This window comes from Cetorhinus maximus, chromosome 11 (genome assembly GCF_964194155.1).
Source record: "Cetorhinus maximus chromosome 11, sCetMax3.hap1.1, whole genome shotgun sequence".
Taxonomy (NCBI): Eukaryota; Metazoa; Chordata; class Chondrichthyes; order Lamniformes; family Cetorhinidae; genus Cetorhinus; species Cetorhinus maximus.
The window spans coordinates 77,951,127-77,967,230 of NC_135889.1; the positions used below are offsets into that span (position 1 = coordinate 77,951,127).

At 42.7% G+C, this 16,104-nt stretch overlaps 1 protein-coding gene across 1 annotated transcript in view; it reads right to left on the reverse strand.

Annotated features, from left to right (window-relative positions):
• ifih1 (interferon induced with helicase C domain 1) overlaps positions 1 to 16,104 on the reverse strand; it is a 173,675-nt gene that overhangs the window by 33,600 nt on the left and 123,971 nt on the right. The window contains exons 4-6 of the mRNA XM_078552277.1: positions 10,541 to 10,770; positions 8,243 to 8,453; positions 2,115 to 2,317 (exon numbers count right to left, since the gene is read on the reverse strand). Of these exons, the coding sequence (XP_078408403.1) occupies positions 2,115 to 2,317; positions 8,243 to 8,453; positions 10,541 to 10,770 (644 nt within the window). The remainder of the gene's footprint in view (positions 1 to 2,114; positions 2,318 to 8,242; positions 8,454 to 10,540; positions 10,771 to 16,104) is intronic.

The following is a 16,104-nucleotide window of genomic DNA, read 5'->3' on the forward strand; positions in this document are numbered from 1 at the left end:
CAAACCCCCACCTCTCGTGTGACACCCTAAATCTTTTACTACTCTCTCCTAGTTCGGCTTGCTGATGGAGCTAATGGTGTCCTCACTGAGTTGCCCACTAGCACTGACTGCCCCTTGATAGTTCATTTCAATTACGCTGATGAGGGTCAAATTTGAACATAGTTTGGGCTCCCGAATGCTGCCTTAAGGCAGGTGACATGGCTGCTCCACTGAAGTCATGCCTGTTTTGGGTGGAAGTTAAAAGTCACCCCCAGTTTGTGCTGTTTCTAAAAGGTACCGTCAAATGGTTAAAAAGCTACAAAAAATGTTTCTCCATGAAACTGAACACAGCAGCACTTGTTTGGTACAGTTTTGAATTTCAATATTACTGTCAGCTTGACAGTTTGAGCGCAGTATCCAGGAACAACATGATGTCGATCGCATCCATCACAATGAAGATTGGGATTGTCATCAATGTAGAGGCTCACTAGCAACTGTCAAATTCAATATGTTTGCTCTAGAAGATACTCAATAAAGGCAGGGAAGATCTTAGATTTCAGAGAGATTTAGGGATCCAAGTAGCGAAAGCACAGGTACAAAAATAATTGAAAAAGTCTTATGAAATATTGGTCGTTATGTCACAAGGATTGGAATACAAAGGAATGAAAATTATGTTACAGATGTACAGAGCTCTGTTTAGACACTATCTAGTGTATTGCATTCAGTTGTAGGCATCTCAAAAAGGATATACTGATGTTGGAGGAGGGTGCAGCACAGATACATCAGAATGAATTTGTGATTAAAAGGGAAAATTTATGAGAACAGCTTGCATAAACTAGGCTTGCATTCTCTTGAATATAGGTCCACCTAATTGAGGTATTTAAGATGATAAAAAGAATTGATTGTGTAAATAGAGGGAAAATGTTTCCTCTGGTAGGGCAGACCAAAACAAAGGGGCATAACTTTAAAAAATTAGAGCCATGCTGTTTAGGGATGATGTCAGGAAGCACTTATTCACATAAAACAAAGTGGAATTCTGGAACTCTCTTATCCAACACACTGTTGAGGATAGGTCAACTGAAAATTTCAACACTGAGATTGGTAGATTTTTGCTAGGTAATTTGTAACTAATCTGGGCAGATGAAATTAAGGTGTAGATCAACCATAATCCAATTGAATGGCTCGAGAGGCAGAATTGCCCACTTCTGCTCCGACATAACTGTGTTACCAATTATTATTTAGTCATGGACACTCATTGCTACTGCTTGCAAAACATTAGGCTTAGTCACATTTTAAAGCAACTCATTCATAAGCAGACATTGATTGAAATTGTATTGTACTTTACCCCATGACTGAACAAAGTGAAAGAGAGATGTCATTCTAGTTATTTTGCATAAGTTGTTTTAAAAACAACTTAGGCAAAAATTGTACAGATCAACAGAAACAAGAGGCTTTTTAACAAATTACCAATGATTGGACCAGTTGCCCTAGCTATTAATAGTAACTAAATATTTTATTTAATTGAAGCAGAAAACCACAGCAATTTTCAAAGGAATAGAAGTAAAAGAAACTTGACACAACCTGCTGTGAATCACATAACATTGTCAATCTACCTTTAGTCACAGTCGTTACATATTTCCTTGATCATTATAGCAATGCCAATTTCTCCCAGAATTGGTTATAATGATACGATTCACTTTGAAATAAAAGCCAATATGGGGGCAAATATTCCTATGTTTTCCTCTATTTGCTAATATTAGCAAAATTGTTTAAAAAATACCAAATGTGGATCGTTTACCTATATATAAACCAATGATGATTTAGGGTTTGTAAATCAAAGACTGTAATTCAATCTTAGTTTTCGCTGGACACTCCTAACTATGATATTCATTATTATTCCCTTTTTGATACCCACTTTTTTTCACCACCACATTTTATTTATTTCACAGGGTATACACAGCACCATGCTGCTACCTTCAGCTATGAGCAGTCACAGAACTAATATGCGTGCCAGCTGAAGTAGGGTACCACTATTAAGAATTGCTCTTCATAGCTGAGAATGGACAAAGCATGTACTGGAGCTAATTGCCACTCATAAATGACTTAAATAAGCAGAACAAATGCAAAAATCTTACTTGTAAAATGTGTGATTCTGCATTTTTTCTATTCTTTGCACCACCCACGCCAGGTGATGCTGTCAATCCCAGGATCTGTGGAAGTGCCACTTCTGCATCCCCTTTGTTGTTCAGCTTTTGCTCAATGTACCTGGTCATTATGCTCTTGTACACTCCTTCTTTCTGAGTGTGGTGGCATTCATCAATTATTATCAGCGAGAAATCTAGTAAGAACAAAGTAGTCGTATTACATTATAACAAGTCACTACCTCAGTATCTGTAGGACTACAATACTAAATCTTCAAAGCCATTTATTGATGTGCAACATGGAACTTGTTTTGTAAACACAATAGGGTGGTCCTATTGTTCAGGTGGTAATCTGGAGGAACAGGTTGCCAGTCCACTATAGAATCTAGACAATTTTTAGTCTATAATCCACTTTGCCAAATTACTGCTCAATGGCGAAAGTGCAAATTTATTCCCAATGATTCTTACTTTGTTTGGAATAGTACTATCAGAATAGCAGGTAAGTAAAGGGCACATGTAAAGGGTTAATGGTTATGTTAATTAGACAATGATGTTAATGATGATGTAAGCATGACACCAGGATCAAATGACCAAGAGGCTCCAGGGAAGCAAGATGGAAAACAGTCTGTGTCCAGAGAACGAGGTACTTAGCATGAGGTATTGTACGTAAATAGTGTAAATAAATAGTTTAAGAAAAATTAAATACTGACTATCTCCAAGTCACTTACAGAGTGAGTGAAACCTCATCAAAACACATGCCCTGTGTTATTTTTGATTGTTAAGTGTGTTGCATTGGGAATATTATGTTGGATATTAATCTTGTTCAGGAGCTTTGTATTCCTGGAGCACATATTAGGAATTTGGGTTTGGAGACCAGCAAGCTTTGCAGGAATTTCTGTTCATTAAATTTAATGGATAAAAAATCCCGTTGGGGCTTTTGAATTCCTTGCCTGAAATTCAGGGTTCACAAATTTACAATATCTGCCCTGATAGTCGAATATGGAGCTTATGTTGTTGGTGTATGGAAATTTGGATGGCTGGGAATGAATAATAAACTGACTTCTAATTGAGGGCACCAGAATACATCATATGTCATATGGTTTATTATAATAAATCTTTACAGTCAATGTGTGCACAGTAAGATCCCACAAACAGCGATGAGACAAGTGACCAAATAATCCGTTTTTGATGGTTAGGGTTGGGAGATAATGTTGGCTAGGACATTGGGAGAAATTGCCTGCTCTTCTTCAAGTAATAGTATCATGTCTATGTCCATCTAAGAGAGTACACAGCACCTCTGACAGTGAAAGACTCCCTCACTACTATAATGAAATGGCAGCCTAGATTATGTTCACATTTCAAGAATTGAGCTTGAAACTTTGCTCTTCTGACTCAGCTAAAACAGTGCTATCACTGAGACAATACTGACACAATATCTAAACCATTAATCAAGCTGTAATTTTGGTTAACATTTAGATTGTATCCATAAACTGCTTTTGCATTTCCATATCTTTTGTATCCCTTGATTATAATATGCTCTTATTATTTGCAATCAGTTATAATACTGCCTGTCCAAAATCCTTTTTGTATTTGGGAAGTATAATGATTGGGCAGAGACAACAGTATGCATTCTACTAATTATTAAAATAAAGCAGATGCTATGATTTTACATAGTAATTAGGGATTTTCTTTGCATTTTAACAGCTGAATTTACAGACATCTACAACAAATCAATGTAACAATTTTCAAGCCAATATAAAATCAGGGTCATGTATAGAGCCCTTGGACTGAGATGTTATTTTCAAATGGCAAATGAGAGCCATTAAACCCTATGGAAGTTGGCCAATTGTACTTTAGCATTGTTTAAAGATTAATAATTGTTGCAAACACTGGTTAGAAATCCAAGAAGGGATGTATTTTATGTGCTTCCTGATGTATTTATTTTATTGTTGCCTGAATCACTTTCCAGCCTATCATGTTACTTGAAAGCAGGACCTTTGACAAATTACATGTCCAAAGCTACAGAATAGACCAATAATCCAAATTAGCAGCCAGTATAGAAGTGATCACAACATAACATTTGTTTTTAACTACACTGTAACTCCTGATACTGACTAACCAGGTGCCCGTGCGTGCTTGGCCTCCACTGAGGTTGTTGGTGCATCCGCAGTTTCTTCCACCAAGATATTGATCCCAGGCCAGCCTAAGACTCCAACTTTAGCCATGTAAATTGGAATGTCAACTGTAGATTTTAAATTAATTTTTTTCTTCTGACTTATTGGGTATTCTGGTTGAAAATCAGCTCTCCACGCCATGACAGCACAACTGCATGATCAGGTTATCTCTGAAATTTACTTAGCAGTTAAAAGCATGTCAATTTAGTCCCAAGTTCTGGATTTGATAATGAGAGTGAAAAAATAGTACTTCCTGAGAATGAAATTGGTACACAAAGAAACCTAAATGGTCAATTGTTCATTTGTCTAACCATGGAGTGCGCAAACCTTTCTAAAGTCACTGAACAAGTTGGAAAGGCAGTGTGGCACAGCCCGTCTAACTCAGTTGGTAAATAACGGGACTTTAACCCCATGGATGCGGGTTAAAGATAGATTCTTTATCTTAAAAAATATTTTATTCAAAATATGTTTTTTAAATTGATTTTTACCAGCAGATTATAAATTGAAAGTCTGAGGCTCAGCTGAAATCCCTCTTTGCCAGTATCAACTCCAAGGTCAAATTGGATTTGTTCAAAGATTCATTTGTTATGGATTTTTAAATATCTTTCTTCCTTCCTTATTTATTTTCAAAATGTAATTACACAGCACTCTTATTTCTCCCAAAGGTGCCACATTTACTTTTAATTTTATCTTTAAAAATTTCGGGAACCAACTCCCTAATCCAACTATGCAGAATGTCACTGATTAAGATGTCACTGGCTGCATCTGCACATGTGCAACAAGTGCTCCCCCTGGTCTTGCATTATCAACAAATGCAGCCTTTTAACCATCCCCCTGTTTTGATGTGGATCCACATCATATTATGTTACAAAATAAGAGGTTTATAACATTGTTATGTTTTGGGACTGTGTATTTAATTTAGGATAAGAATGAAGGAGGTCATGTGACCTGTTCTAAAGTCTGCCTAACAACAGGCCTGATTGATGTGGCTATTAAAGATTAAAGGGAGGCCTGGGTTGTTTTGCTAGAAAGAAGTTGTAAGATGTTCACACTTGGAGACAGGGGCAGAGCATCTGTGTTTACAGTAGTTAGACTGCTCTTCTTCAAAGTCTGAGGAAGATGTTGAGAATGTCGGGTTGTAAACGGCTATGCTTTAAACTGTCCATTTATTTCCCAGACAAAAGAAAGTTGGTGTCTCAAGGATAGCTAATCAGCGTTTCTACCCGGATACAAGGCACTTTGTGATTCATTTTGCCACTGAGATGGGCTTTGAGAGGGGAAGGATTTCTAAGATATCCCTGAAAACTCACAGACACAGGCAGTCTGTTAGGATCCAGGAGAGAGAGAGCAGCTAGAGGCCGAGAGTCTCTATGGTTCACCGTGCAGGAATGTAGGTGGGAGCTCTTGATTGAAAAAAAAACACATTTGTGAGGATTTGAAATGAGACTGGAAGATTTGCCTAGCTTGCACCAGAGGAGGAATCTCTGGGAAAATTCCTCACAGTGAAAGACAGTTCTGGGGTTAAAGATTATCAGACTGAGAAAGGAAAGGAATGGAAGTAAATCCTTGGGAGCTAAGGATCACTTTGGATTGGGTTCAGCAAAATCAAATGACTACTTAAGGGACACTAAAGTATACCGACGAAGTGCGATTTTTTTCGGTTGTGTTTAATTAAAAAGGGAAAGTTCTGTCCTATAGTTTGAAGTATAAGTTCCTACAAAAATAGTGCTTCGTCAATGGTGCTTTTAGTCAGCTTGTTACTAAAAGTCTTAAAACATGAAATCTTGTCATGCCATCCTTTCAACTGCTTTGAAATTATTTTTATAAGTTACTGGTCTCTACAGGGATCATAACAATTATCAACACTTGCTCATTTTTTTGTGCATTAAAACATAAAGAAAAATATGCATTATTTCATCCTGGAAGAGTTTGAATAGTGTGTATGTCCATTAGTCTAAAAAGTGCAAACAAATAGTTAACTGCAAAAACAAATTATTAAAATGATTCATTATGTAAGTGCAAGCATTTATGAAAAAAAACTATTACTACATCTGGCCTTATTTATAACATTGGATGCAAACAATGATTCATTTGTGATAACATCCCAGAGTACAATAAATTGTGAAGAAACACAGGAGTCTTTTTATTAAAATGTTGTGGGCTCCTGAGAAACATTTGCACTGCAGTGACAAGCAATGCTAAAGAGAAGTGATTGTAGACAAATACTTTGGCCAGGGTTTTCTGGCCTCGTCATGGTGGGACTCACCGCGGGTGGTGCGGTGGCCCAGCCAAAACTCCATTGACTTTCAGCGGGACCGTATGTTCCTGGTGGCAGGCAGGGCTGGACAATTACACTGTTAATTACTAAAATATTTGGCCCTGAGATCCCTGGATTGGGAGACTGGGCACATGTCCAATTTCGACTTGGAGGGAGGAGGGTGGAATATGGGCTTGAAGCCAGTTTAGCTGGGGTTCTGCCTCACTTACATCAGGACCTTTATATTCCATTTGATGGGGTGGGGAGAGAGCAAGAGTGTGTGGGTGAAGGGAAAATCCTGGACAGAGCTTACACCTTATCCACCACCAGCATCATTAGGGACGAGGTGGTGGGAGGGCAGTGGTGGGCGAGGGATTCCTTCTTATGCACCACTGAAGGGTCTCAGCCAAGCACATGCTAGCTATGAGCTGGCCTCAGGCCCCTTGAGGTCTGTTGAAGGCCTGAACCTTCACAGATAATCTAATCAATTCTAGAGGGGATAATTTGCCTTCTTTGGTAGCAGAGTGGGTCCAGTAGAAGATAAAAGCTTGGAGAAAAAAATCTTCAACCTATTGGACATCAGGGAAATTTCAGGCAGAGCAGCAAGGCAGAACTCTGCATTACACAGGTGGATTGGGTGACATCATGCCAGGCAGGCAAAACTAATATGCCTTTGCAGGTGCCAGGGGTCTGTTCTGGCTATGTAAATGAATTCATCCCCAGGTTGTGGGAGGAGGGCAGCTTGGGGTTAGGATAGAGGCATACACAGTAACATTTACCCTAGCAGAATGAGTTCTCAGAAATTTTGGGGCCCATTTTTTGATCAAAAATTCACAATATTACTGCTGCTCGGATTGACCTACTTTCCCCACTGACAGAAAATGGTGCAATATATTTTTCACAAGTGGTGAACTGATTGTGTAAATGATTTTCCTTCTCATGAGATAAAATGTTTCTTTCTCCCAATAAGATAAATTGCTCATCCCTTGTTTTGAACATTTGATTTCGTTGGGCTGGTGGAAGATTTTTGAAATCAAGCAGTTGAATCGCTGCAGCATCTGGTTAGTAAACCAGCATCAACAATGAGCTGCAAAGCAACACAGTAACCAGGCCAAAATGAAAGATGAAACTGAATGGTAAGAAAATATTTTTTAAAAATGCAATAGGAGAAGCAAAGCCAAATCCTGCAAGAGAGAGAAGACAATTACATGTGAATAAACATTCCTATATAAGGTTTAAAATTGTTCCTGCATTTATCTTAGAATCAACCTCTTTTGTAGGAAAATACTAGGGAAATAAAAATTTTACAATCATTTGTTTTAACCCTTATAATTACATTCATCTAGAGAAATGTTAGTAAAGTGATGTTTTAGAATTAGGTTATTTAAAATGTGGTCCATTCGAATTTTGTTCTGATTTCCGATTTGAATTAATATAAAAAATGGCATGTATGTAACAAATCTGTGCAAAAATCTCCCTTTTATCATCATTTGCTCAGATTAATTATTCTTCAATGAAATATTTTAGATTAAAGGAGCTCATTTATTTATGACCTGTTAAATTTCAAAGGCTTTATTCACTGTCAAGATTATTATCACTGTTGCATACAGATCTATAACACGTATTATAAGTGATTAAAGTATTCAAATAATTAGTGTATAAAATGTATATATGAAAGACTAAAAAGTTACCTGATATTTTGAGATTATCAGCATCACTATCGTTTAGTTCAGCCAGCTGATTCTCCAGAATCTGAGCTGTACAGATAATAATGTCATTCGCACGCACCACTTGAGGGAAGGAAATCTTCAGCTGTGTATCACCACTTATTTTGCTGACACTATACTTATCTTTCAGGTATGGATTGAACTCCTTACGGAAATGCTGGTCAACTAAAGGCACCTGGCGTACATATGAATGAAAGAGAAACAATCTTTTGTAATTTTGCCGACCTGAATGAATTAAAATAGGAATCTAATGTTGTTCGATGCTTTCCCCACAATGCAATGTGGTCCATTCGAATGGCTACACTTCAAAATTATTAAATTGCTTTAAAGTGCTTAGGGTCATCCTGAGGTTGTGCAAGGTTCTATGTAAATGCAGCCTTTATATCATGTTTTCTCTTTTAAGTAGATTTTAACTTAATCTTATTTCAACAGATTTTCATGGCAGCAATTCTGGCTTTAACAAAATAAGAACAATGTTATTGTCATTTACTGATGCAAGAAAACCACAACACTGTGATTTCTATATATTTGTCATCCTACACTAGATTAACTTTTATCCATGATATCTATAAGTTAGTAGATTGCCAATGCCATTGATCATGATGAGCCAGGGGAAACATTATTTTAGAATGTGGGTTTGCTAAGCCTTACCCCTCTGATCACAGTCTAATGGCATCAGAAATTGAACCTTTTGTGCCCTAATCTTGGGTTTCTTTTCTTTTTTCTCTCTTGCTCAACAGGATCTCCCTCTCACTGGGCTGAATAATACAGGGGCGCGGGCGACACGTATGCCCAGCAACCATGTCAGAGTGGAGTCAACACGTTCCACGCCATAAAACGCTGTGGGGCAGATTAATGAGGGTCAAGTGGGACCTCCGTCCTCTGGAGCTGCTTGCCAGTCTAATTGGCCGGCAATTCCATCATTCTTGGCAGTGCCAGGAAGGTGTCAGTGGCCGCTGTTGGGACTGCTGGTGAAGAGAGGACCTCAAGGCCTTGGATCCCCGGAGCAGGTAAGTCTAGGGTCTTGGGCCGGGAGCGTTTGGGTAGGTTAGGGAGAGGGGCAGTTGCTGGGGAGGGGGTGGGTTTAAGGGAGGGAGCAGGTAATAAGGAAGGGGGGTGTTCAACCTAAGGGGAACCGCCCTGCAATCGGCAATGGGCAACTCCTGAAGAGCAACTCCCCCTTCCTTCCTGCCTTTTAAACATTCAAATTTAATAATTGGGCTTCCGGCTGCCACGCTGCTGCCCACGCCAAATGTTTTATAGAGTGTTCATTTAAATATGGCACCTGCCACCCATGGGTGGGGTGGGAGTGAGCTCGGGGGTGGGTGGGAAGATGGTGAGATGGGTGCCTACTCTGTTTTACCTGCCACCATCACCCCCCACCCCACAACACCCCCCACCCTACCACAGGAAACACACCTGCCAGGGGAATGTAAAATTCAGCCCTCCGTTTCTATCTCTTCCCTTTCTAACAGGGTCCTCTTGTTCTCATTGCTACCCTAATAGTATCTTTCTCCCCTCCTAAAACTGGTTCCCCAGAGAGTCTTTCCTCACTATTCCCCATTCAACAACCTCTTTCTCCCTTTAATCTTTCTACTCACTTCCCCGAAAAGGATCTTTGTTTCCTCTCTGATAACAATGCCTGTCTCTCTCTCTTGCCAGGCTCCAGAGCTGCTGAAAGAGGTAAATACACCAGGACTTTGTTTATCAGAGACAAACTCATTTGCGATCATGTGTCAAAGTCATAGAAAGAAAGAAGAATCTGTGCATGCATATTTTGTTTATGTACATTAAATCATATTATCAAATCTCAGATTCGGTCTGCCCATTAGGTAGGCATTTTGACAAGTAAACTTGTGGTTTAGGATGTTCACGGGCTTGTTAGGATGTATGCGTGTGGTTCTCCCCTATCAGACAGACTGTCAGTCACTGCTCTGGTCTTGCTGGCTGTGCTTTATATTCTGCAGCTCTCAATTTCAGTGGTGCAGTATAGCTACTAAGAGGAGATGGTCTCATACCATTTCAGCTTCGCACTGTTGCAAAAAATTCCCATGATAAAAGAGTTAATGGAATTGTCTATCCTTCTCTGACTGCAGTTGGATCAAGCAGTCCATAGAGATTTGCTTTCCTCATTTGGTGCACTCCAAGCAATATAACCCTCCACTGTCTATCTATATAGCTCCAAAAATAGCATTTAGAATATAACACTAGCAGCAGTATAAGTGAGCGTGTCACCCATAACAAGAGGTAACAATGAATTACCTTGTTAACAAGCACTATAACTTTTCCCGTTTTGCCCTGTAACTTCATTTTGTCCAGATGATATCTTGTAATGTATACAGCCACCCTGGTCTTTCCACTTCCAGTGGGCAGGCAGATAATGAGGTTTTTACCCTCCAAAGCTGGAGCTGCAACCTCTTGCTGATAGTCTCGGAGTTGGATCTCAGGAACTGGTGATTGTCTGCCTTTCTCCTTGTTCTCCTCATCGGAATCTGAAATATAGCAAATTTCAAGATGATGGAATAGGGATTAGGATTGATATAAAAATTGTTGGTCTCTTCTGTACCTACAACAGATGGATGCTGACAATGGAAAGTGTTCAGCAAAAGGCTTTTAAAGTAAAAAAAAATTGTCATTAGTTAGCAACTGTGCTGAAATTATTATAGTATCCCAGTAGGTCAGTACAGCAGGTCAGAAAGGGCAGTAATGGATGTAACTCTGGATTATCCAGAATCTCCTGAACGTCAAAAAGCATGCTTGTCTGCCTAGGTGTTCTGCATATGTTAGTTTGTTGTACACTTTTCCAGGGTTTGATAGCACTAAATCTGCTCTTAATCCAAAGTTGTGCAGCTGCCACTTCAACCATTAAACCCCCTCAAGACTCCATCCACTCAGTGCTATCACAGAACAGCCTAAAGGCAAGAATGCCCTTGACCTGGCATTTTTGAGTTAAGATTTGACATTTTTTTAAAAAAGATCAAGGTTCATTTTCAAGAAAGTTTGAATAAGATGTGCTCACCTTGACCTTACTTCTCCTCTAAGTCCCTTAAGGGCTTTCATTCTTAAAATTACAAAAATTGTCTCAGATTTGCACTAAGTGCACCCGTCAGCCGCAATGGCCGCTTTTCACGCTGTATTGTCCCAAACCCGCCGCTTTAATTATGCATTCCCGGGAAACATGCCGTTTCCATGGAAGGTGGGCTCTCATTTGCCCGCCACGCCATCACCTCGCCACTTCAGCACACTGGGCGCCATATTTAAAGCCCAGCCGCACGCACACCTCTCAGTGCTTCCAGCCTACAACTGCTGCAAAGAAGATATGGCCCTGAAAGGCATAAAAACTGCCTTGAACTGTCAGGTTCAATGATGAGTCCCTCAAGCGCCTTTTGAACACAGTGGAGGCTCACCATGGAGTCCTCTACCCCTGCTCTGGCCACAGGATGGGCAGCAACCTCACTAACCCAACTTGGGAGGCGGTGGCAGTGGGGGTCAGCACCAATGCCCTTCAAAAGAGGACAGACACCCAGTGCCGCAAGAGGATGAATGATCTCCTCCTCCACATCACTCAACTCGCACACACACAAACCCATCACACATCCACAGGGTCCTCACTCCCAGCACCATTCACTCTCCCACACCTTCATTGTCCTCATTCTGTTCCATGGGACCACTCACCACCCACACAGGCCAGGCATACTTACCATCTGGCCTGGCAGGCATCCTGCTTAAACTCTTTCCATCTCTATTCATGCAGGACAAGCTGGCACACAACAAGAGGGAGAGGTCGCAGACCAGTGGAGGTATACCTGAAATCAAGATCCTCACGGACTTTGAAAACACAGCCAACCAGCTGGCCAGCGAGGATCTGGACCGTTCCTGTGCTGATGGTGAGGTCAGCGGTGCTCTACCAAGTGAGGATCCAACAATGCAACATCCATCAGACAAACATGCTGTGAGTGATGTGTCCTGTTTCACAGGCTACTGCCATGCACTAATTACTTCTCCTTGCTTCCGCAGGCACTTGTGGGAAACAGCTGACCAGGTCCATGGCCCGGGGCTTCCAATCAAGCCACAAAGAAACCTCTGAAGAGGAATCTCTGGAGGTACCCTCCTTAAGGTCCCGTCACAGCACTCACACACACCCTACATCAGCACAGAGACACACACCTTGGTGGGACCTAGCTTTACAGTAGCCTTGGGATCACAATCTGGTGAGCACGTTGCGCTGTCAGCAATGGCAGGGACTTCCCAGTATCCAACAATCTGAGGACTGCTGAAGGCCAGAAATTTGCTGAGTCCGAGTCAGGTGACAAGCCTCCGGACTTGGTCATGTTAAAGTTGCTGGAGCTGCAAAGGCAAGCTCGGGAACATCAGGAAGGGATGTCCGCTGCACTCCTCACATTGCAAGGCATGATAGAGGAGTCCGTCCACCTTCAGGCTGAGGCGATAGGGCCAGCATGCCAATGCGCTGAGGTCAACACTGGTAGGATGGTGGCCGCCATAGAGACCTTGGTCCAGGACATCACTCCTGCACAGGCTGAACTCCATCGCTGATGCCATAGTTGGCCTCCAACAATGTGAGTGCAAGAAGGTGCAGGGCAGCTTGATCTCACTCCAGCTACCCCTTCTCCTCAACGAGTCAGCCAGGGGCCCTTGGACTCTGGGAGTGTCTGGCCTATCTGAATCCCTTCTTCCTGTGACCTCAGCAGCTCCAAGGCTGAGGAGGGTGCCACTGCCACATAGCAGGACCCCGAAAGTAGGCTGGGGCCCTCCAGGTCTTGGCCCTCGAGAGGACGCCCGCCAAGGTAATTACAGACGGGGCATAACAGTCAGCAGTCTGCTTCCACCTCTGCTGTGGATGGCCAGGGAGCACCAAGACAGGGTTAGGAAAGTTAAGGAGAATTAGTTGCACTGGGCATGTGTGACCGACTGCGAGTTGCAGCATGAGCCTCTGCTGCAGTCTGAGGCCGTTGCACGGTTGTCATCAGCCACGTCCTCTGTGGTAGCCCTTGTCCCTGAAGAGCCATCCCTGCAGCCTCTGTGGACCCTGAAAGACTTCAAGGATCTGTGACTGACTGAGAGTGTAGGAGTTGTGGACACTCCCTGGAAACTGTGTGCAGACTCCAGGATGCGTTTGTGGTGGTCACACACCTGCTGCACATTCAGCGAATGGAAGCCCTTGCAGTTGACATAGTTGACTGCGTGTTACTATGGAGATCTGAACACCATGTGAGTGCAGGTGATGGTACTCTGCACCTGTGGGAAACTGGAAATCTGGGCAAATCTAATCACTCTTGCACTCTGGCTGTCCTTGTCTGGGGGCAAAATGCACAAAGTTGTGTGCCCTCACGAAGATGTCATCTGTGACCTCACGGATGAATTTATGGGTAGAGGCTTGTGATGTCCCACAGGGGTCACCAGTTGAGCCCTGAAAGGAGTCACTGGCGTAAATTGAGCGCCACTGTCACTTTCACGGCCGCTGGCAGTGGATGTCCTCCATGTCCCCATGGTGCCATATCCTGCAGTAGCTGGCAGATGTAACCAACCAGTTCCCTCAACATGCAGTCTTCGGTGACATTGGTTCTCAGTCATCTGCAGGAATAAAAGGCGGCGTCTATAGACCCTGGGTCTAGGCAGGCTCTCTGTGGCTCTTCGGCAATGTGTGCGTGAGCCCAAGCCGCCCCTTCTTCCAGAGGGTGTTGCTACTCCCTCTGCGCAGCCAGCTGCCTCAATCATTTTCCTCTCCATCGTCTTCGCTGTCTGTACGCCACGAGGCATACAGTTAATTCACCAGGCTCCATGATCCTGATGTACTCCTGCAGGATGAAATAGAGAGACACGTGGGTTAACATGGGTGTACTAAGAATCTGTCTCGGCTAAGTCTGAAGGCCCCTTAATGCATCCTGGAGCTTGAACTGTGGGGGAGACTGGTCAAACCGGGATGAAGACATTGCAAGGGGCTGTGAGCGCCTTCAGCAGTGACTGCTCCATGGCCAGCTTTAGCAAGGAGATTGTACAACGTGCCCAGTCATCCAACTGTTCTGCAGTCCACTAAAATGCTCATTAGTTTGCAGTCTGTGCCCAAGGGTGAAAAGCTCTGGAACACTTGGTGGCACTTTGATGCCTCTGCTTGAGTGGGCAGATAAGCTAAAGGCCCGACTCCAATCATATCAATGTGGCTGCGCCTGAACTGTCTCAGCTGCAGAGGAATAGTCACTTTATACAATATTTCCCTAATGCGTACCGCTTCCCTCACCACCCCCCTCAACCCGCACATGCTACCTTCAACCGCAGGGCAGTCCTTGCACCCCCACCCTCCCAAGTCGCCTCAACCACAGAGCTGATCCTTCCCCCCCCCTCTATAACACGCCTCAACCACAGGGCAGCCCTTGCCCCCCGCCTTCCCAAGTCGCCTCAACCACAGGGCGGCCCTTCCCCACCTGCCCCCACCCCACCACCCCTTCCACTCACACAATGTGCCTCAACCACAGGGCAGCCCTGCCCCCACCCAACCCCCCAATGTGCCTCAACTGCACGGCAGCTGTTGCCCCTCCAAGTCGCCTCAGCCATAGGGCAGCCCATGTCCCTTCCGCCCCAATACGCCTCAGCCTTGAAGTCCAACAGGCGATCCTCGCGAGCACTCCGCAACATTACTGTGTACTCACCTCCAAGTTCCCCTCAAAGTGCAGCCTGCCAAGTGCACGCCTTTTATATTTTGTTATGAAACACGTCAGTGTGAGGTGTGTGAATGATCCAGGCATGGGCGGGGGGGTGATTCCAGCGGGCTGGCCTTATAATGATATGCTGATGTATTACCATGAGATTCCCGATGTCCGTTGGCAGGGAACATCGTGAAACCGATTTTTGGCCTTCTCGCCATATTGTCCACTCGCGCCACCAAACACGCCCGAAGCCAGCGGGCATGGAAAATCTTGGCCAAAGGTTTTCATTCTCATTAACAGGCCCATGCATTCACTGCACAAATGAAGTGGTAGGAAACTACAAAAACTGCGGGAAGCCACAAGGTTTTAATTTATAAACAAAACTATAGAACTTTGGGAAACAATTCTAAAAAGCAGTTTGTGTAAGTGGCTTTCAAAGATTGACTGTAATATGGCAGAGTGTTAGTGCAGCACTTAGGTGCTGTAATATACTGTGGCATAGGAGTGGAGTTCTAAGTTATATGCTCTTCATAGTGAAGTTGAGCTGTGTCATTGCAGGGAGACACTAAGCAGACCAAGAGGGAGGGAAAACAACAGAGAAAAGTACACTTGGCCACTTTTGCACATTTCTCAGTTTCTGGCTTCAGAGAGACACTTGAAAGCAGGATATCAAGTGGGGGTGATGCATGACACAGGATAATTAAACAAAGAATAATGGAAAGAAAACACCTAAAAAGGAGAGTATTTTCACTCATAAAAAGTTGAAAATTATGTATGTCTGCCCACTTTCTTTTTGCTTCTTCTCTTGTTGCCTGGCAACGTGATTCAAGAAACAAAAACAGCCAGGAAATATATTTCTGATTATATGTACCCAATAGTCCAGTTAAAGGGGTAGGGTATATGATCACCACCTAACATCAGGACACTGTTACTTACTTACAATATTCTAATCAAAATTTAAAACAAGTTTTACCTAAACAGCTTTGTTCAAATATGAGTTGCATTGTTACAATCTCATGCTTCTCCAATATTTTCTGACCTTAAATAGAAATAAAGAGAATGTTTCTTCTCGTTGAAGTATTTTGCTTCTTTTTCCATTTCTCATGTCTAACCACCATATCCCCAGACAGAAAAGCAGACAAGAGACCCGCTGTCAGAATTCTA